This window comes from Phyllostomus discolor, chromosome 10 (genome assembly GCF_004126475.2).
Source record: "Phyllostomus discolor isolate MPI-MPIP mPhyDis1 chromosome 10, mPhyDis1.pri.v3, whole genome shotgun sequence".
Classification (NCBI taxonomy): Eukaryota; Metazoa; Chordata; class Mammalia; order Chiroptera; family Phyllostomidae; genus Phyllostomus; species Phyllostomus discolor.
In genome coordinates this window covers 78,081,600-78,095,404 of record NC_040912.2, presented here as the reverse complement: position 1 = coordinate 78,095,404, position 13,805 = coordinate 78,081,600, and the positions used below count along the sequence as shown (strand labels likewise).

General features: G+C 58.6%; 1 protein-coding gene across 1 annotated transcript in view; it reads left to right on the top strand.

Annotated features, from left to right (window-relative positions):
• Window positions 1-13,805, top strand: part of PLXNA4 (plexin A4) — a 408,926-nt gene that overhangs the window by 373,689 nt on the left and 21,432 nt on the right. Inside the window, exons 23-25 of the mRNA XM_028525438.2 lie at window positions 390-456; window positions 1,262-1,408; window positions 5,324-5,483. Coding sequence (XP_028381239.1) covers window positions 390-456; window positions 1,262-1,408; window positions 5,324-5,483 — 374 coding nt within the window. The remainder of the gene's footprint in view (window positions 1-389; window positions 457-1,261; window positions 1,409-5,323; window positions 5,484-13,805) is intronic.

Genomic DNA, 13,805 nt, shown 5'->3' with positions numbered 1-13,805 from the left:
TCAGCTCCTCAGATACACTAGTTGCTCTCCGGGTGCCCAGTAGGCACGTAAGGCTGGTGGCTGCCGTACCAGAGGGGCGGGGAGAGCGTTCCCCTAATCACAGAAAGTGCACGGTGGTGCAGCGCTAAGCCACTCCCACCGGGCCCACGGGGAGCCTGACGCCCAGAACATCACGTCCCAGCCTGGGAGGCACAGCTTGTCCCATCGCTGTGGGGTGTCCACGCGTCCGTGGATTCAAGTGTTCTTTAGGATCTCAAGATTTGGCCCGAAAACCTTAGAGAACAAGGCCCACACACACCTCTCTTCCCCTGCCTGCCCAGTCCTTGGGGTCTGACCAGCTGCTTCTGTCTTTGTCGTCCTCTGCTGGTGCCCTCGGTGACGGGTGACAGGACGGAGTCAGTGGCCGAGAAGATGCTGACCAACTGGTTCACCTTCCTGCTCTACAAGTTCCTCAAGGTACGACTGGCTGCTGTGGGGGGGGGCCCTGGCCTTGCCTCTGTTTCCCGCCAGCCCCGCAGCCAGCTGCGTCCTTCCCGGGCTGCCCCGTTTCCCTCCCGGCCCTCGAGCCCGCACTCCCCAGGGCCTGGCCGCTAGTACCCCACCCAGAAATGTGGGTCCCCCAGTCACTGAGGAAGTGGGCTCCCAACCATGTCAGAAGACAGAGCCCCATGGGCTGCTTTCTCCCATGTGAGAGGACAGGAGCCTTTGAGAGGACCCTGCAGCAGCCCTTAGCTAAAAACAGTCCACCCCCCCCCCCTTGCCTGTGTTCCCTCTCCCTCCCGCCCCTGCCAGTCCCAGACTTACTGAGGCTGAGCAGGGTCCTAGGCAGGTACATAAGGCGCCTGTGGCAGCAGGGTAGTCAATGATGTGCCTGGGATTTGGAAGTGCCTGACATCCAACTGTTGACTTTTTTGCTAGGCATTCACCCCACTGGGGACTGACCTCGGGCCCAAATGGGGCTGCAGAGAAAGCGGGGTGGCGTGGGGCGGGGAGAAGGCACCGAGAGGAGACAGGAGGCAGGGGAGAGAAGAAGAGTGTAGGGCAAGGCAGATGGGACAGGATGCTGTGGTCGAAAGGTCCCGGGGAGACCTACCTCTGACGGAGGGAGCGGAACACCCAGGCGTAAAGCAGGTGGGAGCAGGCGGAGAGGGTGGAAAGCAGAGAAGCGGACAGCAGCCCTTTAGGGAAGCAGGGCCATGGGAGGCTGGGCCCTCCCGCCCGGTGGCCCAGCGTCTGCCCAGCGTGGTTCTCTCATGCACAGGAGTGCGCCGGGGAGCCCCTCTTCTCACTGTTCTGCGCCATCAAGCAGCAGATGGAGAAGGGGCCCATCGACGCCATCACGGGCGAGGCCCGCTACTCGCTGAGCGAGGACAAGCTCATCCGCCAGCAGATAGACTACAAAACCCTGGTAAGTCAGTCTCACGGCCTTCCCTCCCCCAGGGCCCTGGGCAATGGCCTTTGGCCCTGTCCAGCCCCTGCCCAGTACCTGCCAGGAAGAAGTCTCGGTGGAAATGCTAAAAAGCTGCCTCCCTAGGTTTGCCCACTGAGAGGGTCCAGCCAGCTGACCCACCTGTGTGTGTCACCCCGATGTCCTCTGTACCGCCACCACCACACCGGGGCTTCTGGGTTTGGGGACCAGTAGCTCAGACACACCTGAGCAACCCTTCACCAAGAGACTAGTGGGGTTCCGGGCCGGTGCACTGAACTCTGGGGCCCTGAGCCCCTGCCGGCCGCTGGCTGACTGGCTGAGCCCCTGAAAGAACGCCTCCTGTCTCGTCAGTTCTCCCAGCGAGGAGAGGGGGCACTTCTGTGCAGACAGCGGGTGGGGGCGCGAAGGAACGGGAACCAGAAAGAGTTCCTCGTGCTTCGGAAGCCGCCCTCTGCCCACTGGGTTAAGCTGAAATAGGGCGTGACCCAAGCTGTACCATGTGAGGCCAGAGTACCTAGTGATGAAGGCGTTTGTCCAGGGAATGGGGGGCATCCCCTCCATCAGGGTTAGACCCCCGTCTCCTGACAGAAACCGCCGCCCTAGGAGACGGCACAGCTCAGTGTGTAGCAGCGTGGGGCTGGAAACAGGCAGACCAGGGGGGTCTGCTTCCGACCAGCTGGGCGGTTTGGGTTCATCTTAGCCTTCATCTCTCTAAGTTGGGGTTTTCCTGGAAAAAAAAGGGGAGTAACACTAGAACCTACTAAAACAGATGACAATACTACGGAGCTGCCTAAGTTGTGCCGAGGAGGAGGAGGAGGAGGAGGAGGGGTAGGTGTGCCAGGGGCTGAGCCCGGGCGGGGGTGCGCTCACGGCCGCTGGCTCCCAGGGCCCTGCGGCCTCGGTCCCACCAGGTCCGTCCACGGGCTGCCCGTCTCTCCAGGCCTGGGAGCCTGTGCTCAGGCGGCATTGGAGAGAGGAGTGTTCCCCCAGCAGGCCTTCCGCAGGGAAGGGGAGAGGCAGTGGAAAGTGGGAAAGGGAAAATAAGAAAGAAGTTGAGTGCCAGGGCTGATGCGCCGTGGAGCCCAAGAGGAGAAGACAGAGACCAGATGGGACTTAAACCCACAGTGGGGAGATGAGGCAGGAGGCAGGCCGGGCATGGCCGAGCCAGACAGGGCCCGGGAGCCAGGGAGGCCCCCAGACACGGAGGCCAGCCCAGGGACCCTCCCTGCCACTCTGAGCAGAGGCGTTCCTGCCGTCTGGGAGTGAGGCCACCGTGACACACCTGTGCTACCCCATCTTCAGAGGCCCAGGAAGCCCAATCTCGTCCTCTCGTCCGGACAGACCTGCCAGGGCTGGCTCAGTCGCTGAGCTTCGAAGGGGCAGCGTGGGACCGGGGTCCCTGCTTCCTTGCGGGCATGGTGTGCTGTGGAGGGGAGTCAGTGACTAAAACGGGAAAGGGAAAAAACCCTTCCAAAAATAGAGACCTGAATAGACTTCTTAATGCGCTCGAACTGCAACAGTCTCCTGCCTGATCTCTCTCCCTCCGCTCCCTTTCTTTCCCCTCTCATCCGAGGCTCCCCAGCATTGAATCCAACACAATGAGCTGTAATAACGCTCTGCGCCCAAATTGCAGGACCCTTTATTCCGGAGGCCGGAGTATTGTTAGCAGGGCCAGCTCAGGCTCACTTACAGAGCATGTGAGGAGCAGGGAGGGGTCGGGCAAGGACATCAGGAAGTTGGAAACCCCTAGGGAAGGGGGGGGGTTGCAACTGTTTTGCGCAGAGAAGAAATTTGGCTGCAGGGGGATTTAACAGCCACCTTTAGGCTTGTGAAAGGAGCAGGCGGGGCTGACAGGAGACTGCAGGAGGAAGGGGAGGGGATAGAAAGTCCCAGAATTTGGCCATGGTGGGTGGAGCCCAGGGCGTGCTGGGTGAGCCGAGGGTAACCTTGTTCTTGGCAGGAGGGAAAACCACGGAGAATGAGACAGGTGCTGACAGGCTCGGGGACAGGTCACTCCATAGCAGCTGCCCCACTTAAGTGTCAAGTGGGTAATTGCATTGATTCTAGAACTTGGACCAGGGCCCTGCGGCAGGGAGTGCCCATCGGCACCCCCTGGGGGTCTGCTCAATGCTGGATGATCACCTGAGAGCCTGCTACAATGCAGAATACTAAGCACCCTGCTAGGCCTCCGAGTCAGAATCTGCATTTTAACACACCCTTCGGTGATCCTGTTCTCATTCAAGTGTGAGAAACACTGACCTAGCAGAAAAAAGTTCGCTCAGAAACTAGCCGAGGGGCATGGGAGTGGAGGTGGGGAGGGCATTTCTGGTGGGAGCTGTGGCGTGGCCAGTGGTTGAGGAACCCTGTCCCTCAGTGGGACCACTGCTGCTTCTCTGGGTGCCGTGAGCGTCCCACGGAGCTCTCACGTGGCCACCGTGGACCCTGCGCAAGGAGAAGTGTTAGGAGAGCATGATGACAGGCGACAGCCTGTCCTCCTGGTGTCTTGGGGAGGGAGCCCAGAACAAGCCACACTGCAGCCTAGGGGAGGCCAGGCCGCCCCACCGCTGGCCCAGAGCACAGGACGGCGGCCAGGCCAGGCTCCCAGAGGGGCCGGGGAGGCTTTTAAAGGGCAGGGCAGAGCGGCTGGGAGAGGGCACTCCGAGGGGCCCCCTGGTTCAGAGTTCCTCCCACCATTGTTTTCAGATTAGGACATTTCGAAAATGAGGGAGTTTGGGTTTTATAGATGTAGGAGGTTTTTTTCATCTTAATGGAAGAAGCATGTTCCCACTTGAGCTCATAGCAGTCTGGCCGCTAATGAAAGGCAGGCGTCCGGGGGCCGGGGTTCTGATTGCCGCCACATGCAGCAGGAGCGGTGGGGGTGGGGGAGGCTGCTGTCCGCGTCCGCACACCAGACGGGCAGTGGGGGACGGTTGGGGTGGGGGCATGCAGTGAGAGCCCAGAGAGGGTGGGCTCGGGCTGCAGGGCCGGAGGGAGGGTGGGCATGGTGTGACCACTAGACGGCACCTGTGCCCCACTGCACCTACCCAGGGTCCCACCCAGTCTCATCCACGGAGGGAGGGCCCACTCAGAAAACAGCCAAGAAGAAAAGCCTTTGGAAACAGCCCAGACATTTTTAAAGGAAAGGATAGAGTTTGGTGCTTTAAGCAGAGTCTTAACTTTTCCAACTAGTTCCAGAAGGAGAAATTGAGGTCCCCAGACAGAGTGGCCTCTTCCCCCAGCACAAGGCTTCAGGTCCAGAGCCAGGAAGGGATCGTAGGTGTCCTGACCCTGAAGTTTTTGTTTTAAGAACACATTACGCTTCTCCGAGCCTCTGCCAACTTCGATCATCCCGAAATCCTCACAAACCCGAATCTCACAAAGTCCTGTGAGACAGGCGCCAGAGTCACATGAGTGTGTATGTGTGTGACAGCGAGTGACAAGACAGGCAGACTGCTGACACACACAGACGCGGCCGGGCGTCTCAGAGGCGGGCGAGGACCTGGGCATATGCCCTTGTGTGTGCGCATGTGTGCAAGTAGAGGGGACATGAGTGCGTGCGTTACTGTCCAGCCTCATGCAGATTCCCCTCACGCCTCCTCCTGCCCGGACATTGTTCTCTTTGGGGGAAAATAATCAGGATTTTAATGACGTTCGTCAAGTGTGCAGCTCCTACTCCTGCAATGACACCGAAGTCACGGCACCTTCCCGCTGCTTGTAGGACGAGAAGGGCAGAGGGCTTGGTGGGGACACAGCTGGGCTGGGCTCTCCCACCCCCGTCCAGTCCAGCTCTGTGCAGAGGCAGAGCCGGTCAGCACAGGAACCCACAATGCTGCTGGGAATCTCCAAGCTCTTCCTGCTGCCCTTCCCCCACCTCCGTCTCTCCCCCTGCCCCAGGTCCTGAGCTGTGTCAACCCAGACAACGCCAACAGCCCCGAGGTCCCAGTGAAGATCCTCAACTGCGACACCATTACTCAGGTCAAGGAGAAGATCCTGGACGCCATCTTCAAGAATGTGCCCTGCTCCCACCGGCCCAAGGCTGCAGACATGGACCTGGGTGAGTCGACAGTCCACCCGGGGGCTGCCTTGTGATTGGTCAGGAGCACCTGGCACTCAATGGGGGAGCCAGGCTCACTCGGCTGCAGGAGCCCAGGGGGGATGGTGCACCTTCATGGCCACTTAGTGAGCAATAGGCAGAGAGGCGCTACGGTCTGCTGGCCATCAAGTGCTTCTGGGGGCTTTGGATGAGCTGAGGGGCAGGCGTGGGGGCTTCCTCTCTGCACTGAGGGGCGTGTAGTCTCAGTCTTTGCTGTCAGAGGTCTTGCCACGGCCTTCGCTGCGCCCCCAGGCTCTGCCCTCGCCCTCTGTTCTGTGCCTGTGAGTTTTGCTGACTACCTGAGGCATGAGGGATCTGGGTCAGCGATGGAGCATGGAGGAGAGAGGAGAGAAAAATGAGCTCTGGCAGCCTAGTGGGGAGCGGGATGGCATTGCATTTGAATGTTCCATGAATAGATCGCATAGCCTACATAAACAAGGGCAAGGCCACTTAAGGCCAGCTGTACGTAGACCCAGTTATGACTTGCCTGAGTGTTTAATAAGGAATCTTCCTGGGGAAACCCCAGCAGGGAGCCCCCCCACAGAGACCAGGGCAGTTTGGCAAATGGGTCAGTGTCAAACACACCTGAATCTGAGTCCTGGGCCCCCCCCCCCAAGTCTAGCTGTGAGACTGAGGTCAAGTTACTTAACCTTTCTGTGACGTAGTCTCCTTGCCTATAACATGGAGATAATAGTACCCGCCTCACTGCGAGAATGAAACGAGATGCATGCACAGCGTTGGAATGCCGTGCCTGGCCCCTGGCACACACGCAGTCAGCGCTGGCTGCTGCTAGTACTGGCCGGGAGAATAACGCTCGGAAGGAAACCGCATGTGTCTGTATGCAGATCCTGGCCATGGAGAGAAGGGCATGTATGGGTGGGTGTGTGAGCCTGCGACTGGGCAACTGTGGCAACACAGGGGAGGGAGGACCTCCAGAGGCCCCTAATCCATCCGTCTGGCTCCAAAGCTGCCTTCGGCTACACCACGGGTATCTGCGCTAGTTTCTAAAATCCACAGCGAATCCTCGCCCTTTCCCATTGCCGTGCCCCACCCAAATTCTGATGCCCGACGACGCAGGACCGGGAGGTTCCGCTCACTCACCGAGGCTTTTACTGCTTCGCTTCACCCCGTCTCCTCCGGCAGGGCTGCTGGCGGGATGTGTTTGGCCCCACGCCTGGAGCTCGGGTGCCCGGGGAGAGAGAGAGTGGGCGAGCACGTGCTCTCCTTCACTTTGGGGGCGTGTCTGTGTGTGTCGTTTCCGGAAGGAAGGCAGGGAGGCAGGGAGGGAAGGAGGAAGGGAGGGAGGGAGGGAAGAAATGTCCGAGTTGGTGGGGGTGGGGGTGGGCACTGGTCCCTGGAGTCAGGTTGAACATTTGTGTCCACATGTGGTGACTCTGTTGCCGTGAGGGTCCCACAGACTGATGAAGGGACGGGGCCTGTTGCAGAGCCAGTGGGGGACAAAACGTCACTGGGAAGAAAGACCCCTGCCCCCCTCTGTGGCCCCCACCCCCAGACAACTAAGTGGGCTGCTCCCCAGTGGCTGTCCCAGGGAGCATCCACCGTCCTTTAGTTTTTTAAGGGAGCCAGGGCCGTGGCCACACTTGGCTTCTCAGGGTCCCTCTCTACGACATGGAGGGAGGGTGGCGCTGACACAGTGGGGCCAAGAGGAGGAGCTGCTGTGAGCGCCTTCCTGCTGGAAGGCGACTTTGGAACAGTGGTGCAGAGCCCAGGAGGGGCTCCTGTGTGTGATACAGGCAGACCGTGTGCTTCTGGTGCTCCGGAATGGGGTGACCCCCCACGGTAGGGAGCACCAAGTGTCTGCTCCAGCCTCCACCCGAAGCACCGACACGCAGCTATGCACTGGAACTCCTCTGGTGATGGGTGGGGAAGAGCACAGACACCCTGGGGTGGATCTCAGGAGGGCGGAGCCCTCTGAGGGCAGAGTCAGGGGTCAGCCGTCCTGGGCCAGCTTGGTTGCCCAGAGAGAGGTCACTCCTGTGGCTGGTAGATGCAGCTCAGGACCAGGCCTCCCCATCTTATTAGCTTTAGAAAATTGCTCCCTTAAAAGGCCTGGGGGTGCAGGCCCAGCGAAGCAGGTGGTTGATGGAAAGAAGTCAGGCCCCCCACAGCCACGGTGATAAACCATCTGGAATGGAGGCCGCAGCCCCAGCTCAGCCGCAGCCGAGTCCTGCATCCACGCGGAGGGAAGGCAGCCCGAGCTGTGCAGCCCCCCAGGACCTGCCTGAGGGGTGCGCTCTGCCAAGCTGGAGGCTGCTCGGGCCAGGGAAAGGCCACCTGCTTGCGGGAGGGGGAGGGTCCCCTGCACCGTGCTCACACTCCAGGTACCAAGAGAGCAAAGGGGCCGCCTCTCCTATGGAAGGTGCTGCTGGGGAGGACTCAGGGGCCGCCCTGGGGGACAAGGCCTCCACAGCAGGGACAGATGACGGGCAGAGGCCAAAGAAGAGCCCCAGGGGGACGGGGTGGCCTAGTTGTGTTGAACTAACAAAGGCCTCTCAGACGGGTGTTTTTCTGAGGCACGTCTTTTTTTTTTTTAATCAAACCCTGCATTGAGAGCTGCCCCCAGCACCCCAGCCTTCTTTCTGCCAAAGCCCATTGGCATGGCGTAATACGGGAAGCGGGGCCCCTCAGAGGCCCGAATGCTTCTCCTGTGCAATTAGGCTCAGCCTCAAGGCCCCTGAGAGCAGAGGGAAGCAAGGCAAGCTTTTCCATTCTGTAGGTGAAAGTGCTTTGAAAGACTAAAAGCAATTTACAAGTATAAGGTGTGATTGTTATAAAAAATTGATCTATGCCAAAGGGAAGTGTAACACACAGGCAAGGAGAGGCCTCCCTCAGCCACACACCGGGCAGAGGGGAGACAGCCCCCCCTCCCCGTCTCCCCCTCCCCAGACCTCCTCCACCCACAGCTCGGGGTGCTGGGCAGAGACTCCTCCCCGCCCCCCGAACCCGACATGGGCCCCTGGCCAGGCCAGGACACCTGTCCCAGGGCAGCTCAGAAGGAAGCAAAGGCATTTTCAACTACTGCTGAAACTGTCCCCAAGTAAATCTGGTCCCCACGCCCTCCTCTGCCTTGCGTCACCCCCGTGGCCCCGGGCCTGGCCTAGCCCCTCAGTCCTGACACTTGGGTGCACTGGTCCTCAGACGGAAGGTCCCCACTCCTGCCCCGCCCCGCCTTCGCCAGACTTTTCCCGGCTTTAAGGAACCAAGGTGGGGAGCTGTACTTGTCAGGGCTCCCTGGAGAGACGCACGTGTGCAGGTGGGAGGTGCAAGTTCACGTGTGTGGGCAGGCAGGCAGGCAGATAAGTAGGAAGGAGTTGGTTCACGTGATTACAGAGTCCGGTCAGGCCGCTGTGACGTGACGTGTCTCAGACTGGGTGGCTTCAAGCAACAGCTGGCAGGTCTGGGGTCTGGTGAGGATCACTTCCTGGTTGGCACCTTCTCCCTGTGCCCTGGCCTGGCTGAAGGGACAAGGGATCCTCTGGGGTCCCTTTGGTGAGGGCGCTAACCCCATTCCCGAGGGCTCTACCCTCATGACCTCATCACCTCCCAGAGGCCCCACCTCCTTGCACCATCACAGGGGGGTTAGGTTCCGACATGTGAACTTTGGGGACACGCACATCCAGTCTGTAGCATGCGGGCTGCACGCCCGGGGAAGAGCCGGCATGGCAGTTCAAGTCCAAAGGCCGTCTGCTGGCCGACTTTCCTCCCGCTCGGACCTGCAGGTCTGTGTCTTGTTATCTGAGGCCTTCGCCTGAGTGAGGTCCACCCACACTATGGAGGACACTTTGCTTTGCGCACAGTCCACCAGTTTAAATGTTAATGTCACCTAAAAACTCCCTCACAGAAACATCCAGGCTAACGCTGGACCACAGATCGGGGTGCCATGGCCCAGCCAAGATGACACACAAAACTGACCATCACAGGAGCCAAAGTGAAGGGCGCAGGGCCTGCCTGCATTTCAGTCTGCTGGCATCTAGGGAGGACATCACGTGGCAGGGGGCAGGGGCTGCGCTGGGGCAGACTGGCCTTTGGGAGCCCTCAGAGGACAGTGCCGAGGCCCCCCCGCCCCTGTAACCGGAAAACACACCGGCGTTCGGACTGCCTGTCACTACCAAATCCAATAAGCAATGACAGTGATTGAATCTTTTATAGGCGCTTTGTTCAGATGGCTGGCGATCCGAGAAGATGGCGGGTTCATACCCTAACAAACCATCTTACTCTTTCTTTCCCAGCCAGATCTTTTATGAGGGGGTTGGGGGAGGGCAAACAAGGTGTCAGCAAAAGCCTTTGAAATTCAACAGTTGTCTCCAAGGGGGAAGGGTAGTTGCTTGCCTCTTCCTGGTACAGATGTCTCCAGACAAGGTAATCTCCAGCCAGTGCCCCAGGAGGTCAACTGCTTATTCTCAGGCACCAGGATGGGCCTTATCTGCAGTTACTGAAACAAAAACTTAACATACACATTACTTGCTAGATTTATGACTATTTTCCTTAAACTAAATGTTCCCAAGTCTTAAGCCCCTATCACCCCCACTCTGCTCTGCGTGAGGCTGTCCTCACCAGGTTTGCGTCTCTTGCCACTCCTTGCTTTTCTAAACTCTTCACCCAGCGTAGCCTAAGAGGGTACCTCAGGGCAAGCTCTGTGCCAGGCACGGAGTACCAATGCGAATAGGAAGAGTCCTCATTTCTCCACGCAGTAGCGGAAGGCAAGCTACCCCTCTTTCTGAGCCATGGGAATCTCCCTGTCTCCTCCCTACACTCCCCAGAGGAAATAATTGGCACCATTCTGTTCCACCGCACAGAGGGATCCGCAGCCCAGAGAAGCACCGCGCTCGCCGGGCCACACAACGGGGAGGTGGAGAGAATACCCACCTCCGCCCGCGCATCCTCCGCAGCGGGCCTTGACCTCCAGATTCCTCTGGTTTAATGCAAATGCTCTATCAATAGCCCCCGGAACTCCGCCACCCCCTCTGTCTTGCCATTCAAGTCCTGCTGAAAGGATGTATTTTTTCAAATAAGTAATTCCTGTATGCAATAGAAAGATACACTATCTTCTGAGTGAAATATAAAGAGTTCACAGCAGCTGTCTCCCCAGTTTGCATTTTCCGTTGCACCTGATGGGAAGGACAGATAAAGATAATGGGATTTTTTTTCTCTTTCTTATTTCACCTCCCTCTCTCCCTGGAAGGTGCAAGTGTAACAAATTGGATTGTGAGTGTGTCTGTCCTTTGTGCTGGGAGCCTGGAGCAGGGCACCAGGCTGCAGGGCAGGAGCTGGTGGAGAGGTCAGAGCTAGCTTTTCTCTCAGTGCCATCCCCATGAATACCGAGGTCACCTTTCCTCCTTCCTTCGCCCACCACTTGCCTTTTTAACTCTTCTCTGACCCAGCACGCCGCTGGAGTGACACCGGAGCCTCTGTGTTCCGCATGCAAGCACATCCTTCAAGCTCTAGCTTATCTCTCCTCAATGGAGTGGCGTGGCGTAACCGTTTTCCTTTAGCTCCTGCGTCCCCCAAAGAGCAACAACTAGCCAGTGCGGGGTGCTTCACCGTTCACAAAGTCCTAGAGCCTCAAACGCAGGCGGCACAGTTCTGTTTAGGCATTTCTTCTTTTAGCTTCTCATACAATCTTTTTTTTAAAACAAAAACTATTTAGATGGCGCACCCTCCGCCCCCAGGTCAGGTTTTCAGGCCTTGTTCACGGTGACACTGAGCTCTTCGGTGACGCCTGCCCTGCCCTGCCCTGTGGAGTGGCCGGGGGCTGGGGTTGCCACACTCTCGGCCTGGCACCTCCTTGATCTCACCTGCTAACAGGTGTGCGGCAGTGGAGTCAGGTCTCCTCGTCCAGATTCCTGCTCAGGCCCCTGCTGCGGGAGGTAGAGTGGGCTCTGCGGGGTTGGTGTGTGCCCCTGGTGAGCACCTGCTGTCCCTTCCCCCAGCTGTGGCCGGGGTGGAGCGCAGCCCATCCCTTGGATCCTCATGAGGGTTGACTCAGCCAATTCTAACCAGCCTGTGGCATCTCCTTCCTCCCCTGCCCTCTGAGGTCAGCTCCTCCTAAAGCTTCCCTTGATGGGTCGAGTGCAGATGGTGGTAGAAAGACTGAACCAGGGCTGGAGGGGGTGGGGTTGTCATAAAGCCTTCCAGGTCCCCTGCCTGGGTGAAACAGGATGTGTGCATGAATGTGTGCATGCACTCATCTGCATGCACATGTGTGCACATGCACTTGTGTGTGCCATGGCTCCCACATGCCACAAGGGTCAGAGCTAGTGTGGGGTTGTGCCCCTGGACGAGGATTTGCCTCTCAGAGAGCTGGGCCAGTGATGTACTGGGTTCTGATGTCTCCTTCCGGGGTCAGCTCGCAGATGAACCCCACTTTTTCTTTTTTAAAAATATATTTTACTGATTATGCTACTACAGTTGCCCCATCCCACTTTTTCCCTAGATGCCTTTTCACAAACTCAGGGTGCGCCATGGTGCTCCCAGCTGCTCCCCCACTAGACTCTCCAAGCACTCCCTGCTCTGTCTCCTGGACATCCCGGCACCGACGCCCCTGCCCCACTGCCTTACCCCGGGCTGGAGGGCAGCTGTCTTTGGTGGGCCCCCCTCCCGTCCCTGTCTCATTCACCCACTGTCTCTGGCCTTCAGCTCAACCCCAGACGCCTTGGCATGGCGAGCCGCACCGCCCTTATCGCACTTCCTGACTTGCGTGTGCCTCTGCAGCCCCTCTTTCCACTGTCTCCCACAAAGGTACACTGGCATGGACCCCTAGAAGCATCGCATAAATGGCACCTTTGGACTGGAACCCCTGTCCCCATGCTAAGTGAGGCAAAAGGCTATTGCTTCAGCGCTCAGCACAGGCAACCTCCCCTCCCCGACCCCCAGACCCTGCCCACCTGCCCACCCCCATCCAGCTCTCATCACCATCACTGAGAGCCCTTGACTTGTGGTTCCCCTGCACAGCCTGGCACCCCAGCAGCCCTGCAGGGGCTGTGGCTTTTCTTCTGTCTCTGTGTTGACCTCTGTTCCACGTCCTGCTGGTGCAGAGCCTCCGAGTGGACACTCGGAACACGGTGTCGGAGTGAGGGCATGAGAATGCAGCCCCACGACTTCCTGGACCTGGATGTCCAACGTGGCGGCTGCAAGACACCTCTCATCGGATGGGGCCCCGTCCAGAGCAGGCGCTGTGAGGGGTCCCTATGTCTCAGGGTTCCTCAAGGCTGTCGCCAGGCTTGGTGCTTCATGTCGTTTGGCACCTTGAGGTGTTTTCCAGTCTCTCACTGTGTGCCCAAGGCAGGCAGAGCTGTCCTGGAGGCTGGACATTCTTCCAGAGGACAGTGGCTACTGGCCACACTGTCGCATTTTCGTGTTCTAATGGGGTCATTACATGCATAGCAAGGTGTGGGCAGAAAAGGGAGATATTTTTAGGGCTGTTTTCATAGGCCAGCCTGGAGGAGCCTATCTGGTGGAGAACACACTTGGGAGGAGAATGCAGGATTGGAAGACCTGGGTTCTACTGATTTTCATAACTGCTGTTGAATAAGCAACAGGGCACATAGCCCATTGCAAAGGGCCTCGTGCGGCTGAGCTTACTAGCCATGTGCACTGCCAAGGTCACCAGGCTGCTGTCCTTGATCTGAAGGTGGCAGGCCTGCCTCACCCTCAGCTGGTCCAGCCTGTACCGGGGAGGGGGGATCCTTTCCTGCTGGGTAAGGATGAGATTCCAAGAAACCAGCCATGCAGCCCAGGGGATGGACTGCTACTGAGGCAGGGAGGATCCAGGTGCTTTGGCCTTGGACCTTGGCCTTTCCTGGTCCCACCTTGACTCCTGGAGCTTCAGTGCTGAATGCTCCAGAAAGCCCAGCCCACTCTCCCACTTTGGTTCTCCTGAGACATTGCATAATGGGTCTGGGGAAATAGAGGCCGTGGCTGGCCAGGGGTGGAAGGAAAGTGGATAAACATGGAAGTGAACTGTGTTCTGACCAGCAGGTAAAACTAAGGACCCTGGGCAGAGAAGAGTGCGTTTTAGGCAGAAATTTCCATGCCAGTCCACTTAAGTTCGTTAGTGCTAGAGCACCCCTGGCCGCCGGCCCTCCTGTGGCCCACCACTCCCACCCGCGTTCTGCTCAGTCGGCCAGCTACCCGGGGCCTTGCTTCTTTCCTGCAGGCCCTGCGGGTGCAGCTGCCAACCCCACGCTCCCATCCCTCTGCGCCCTCATTCACCGGGACCCATATGGGGCTGGCACTGAGGATTTCACTTTTTTACTTCTCGGC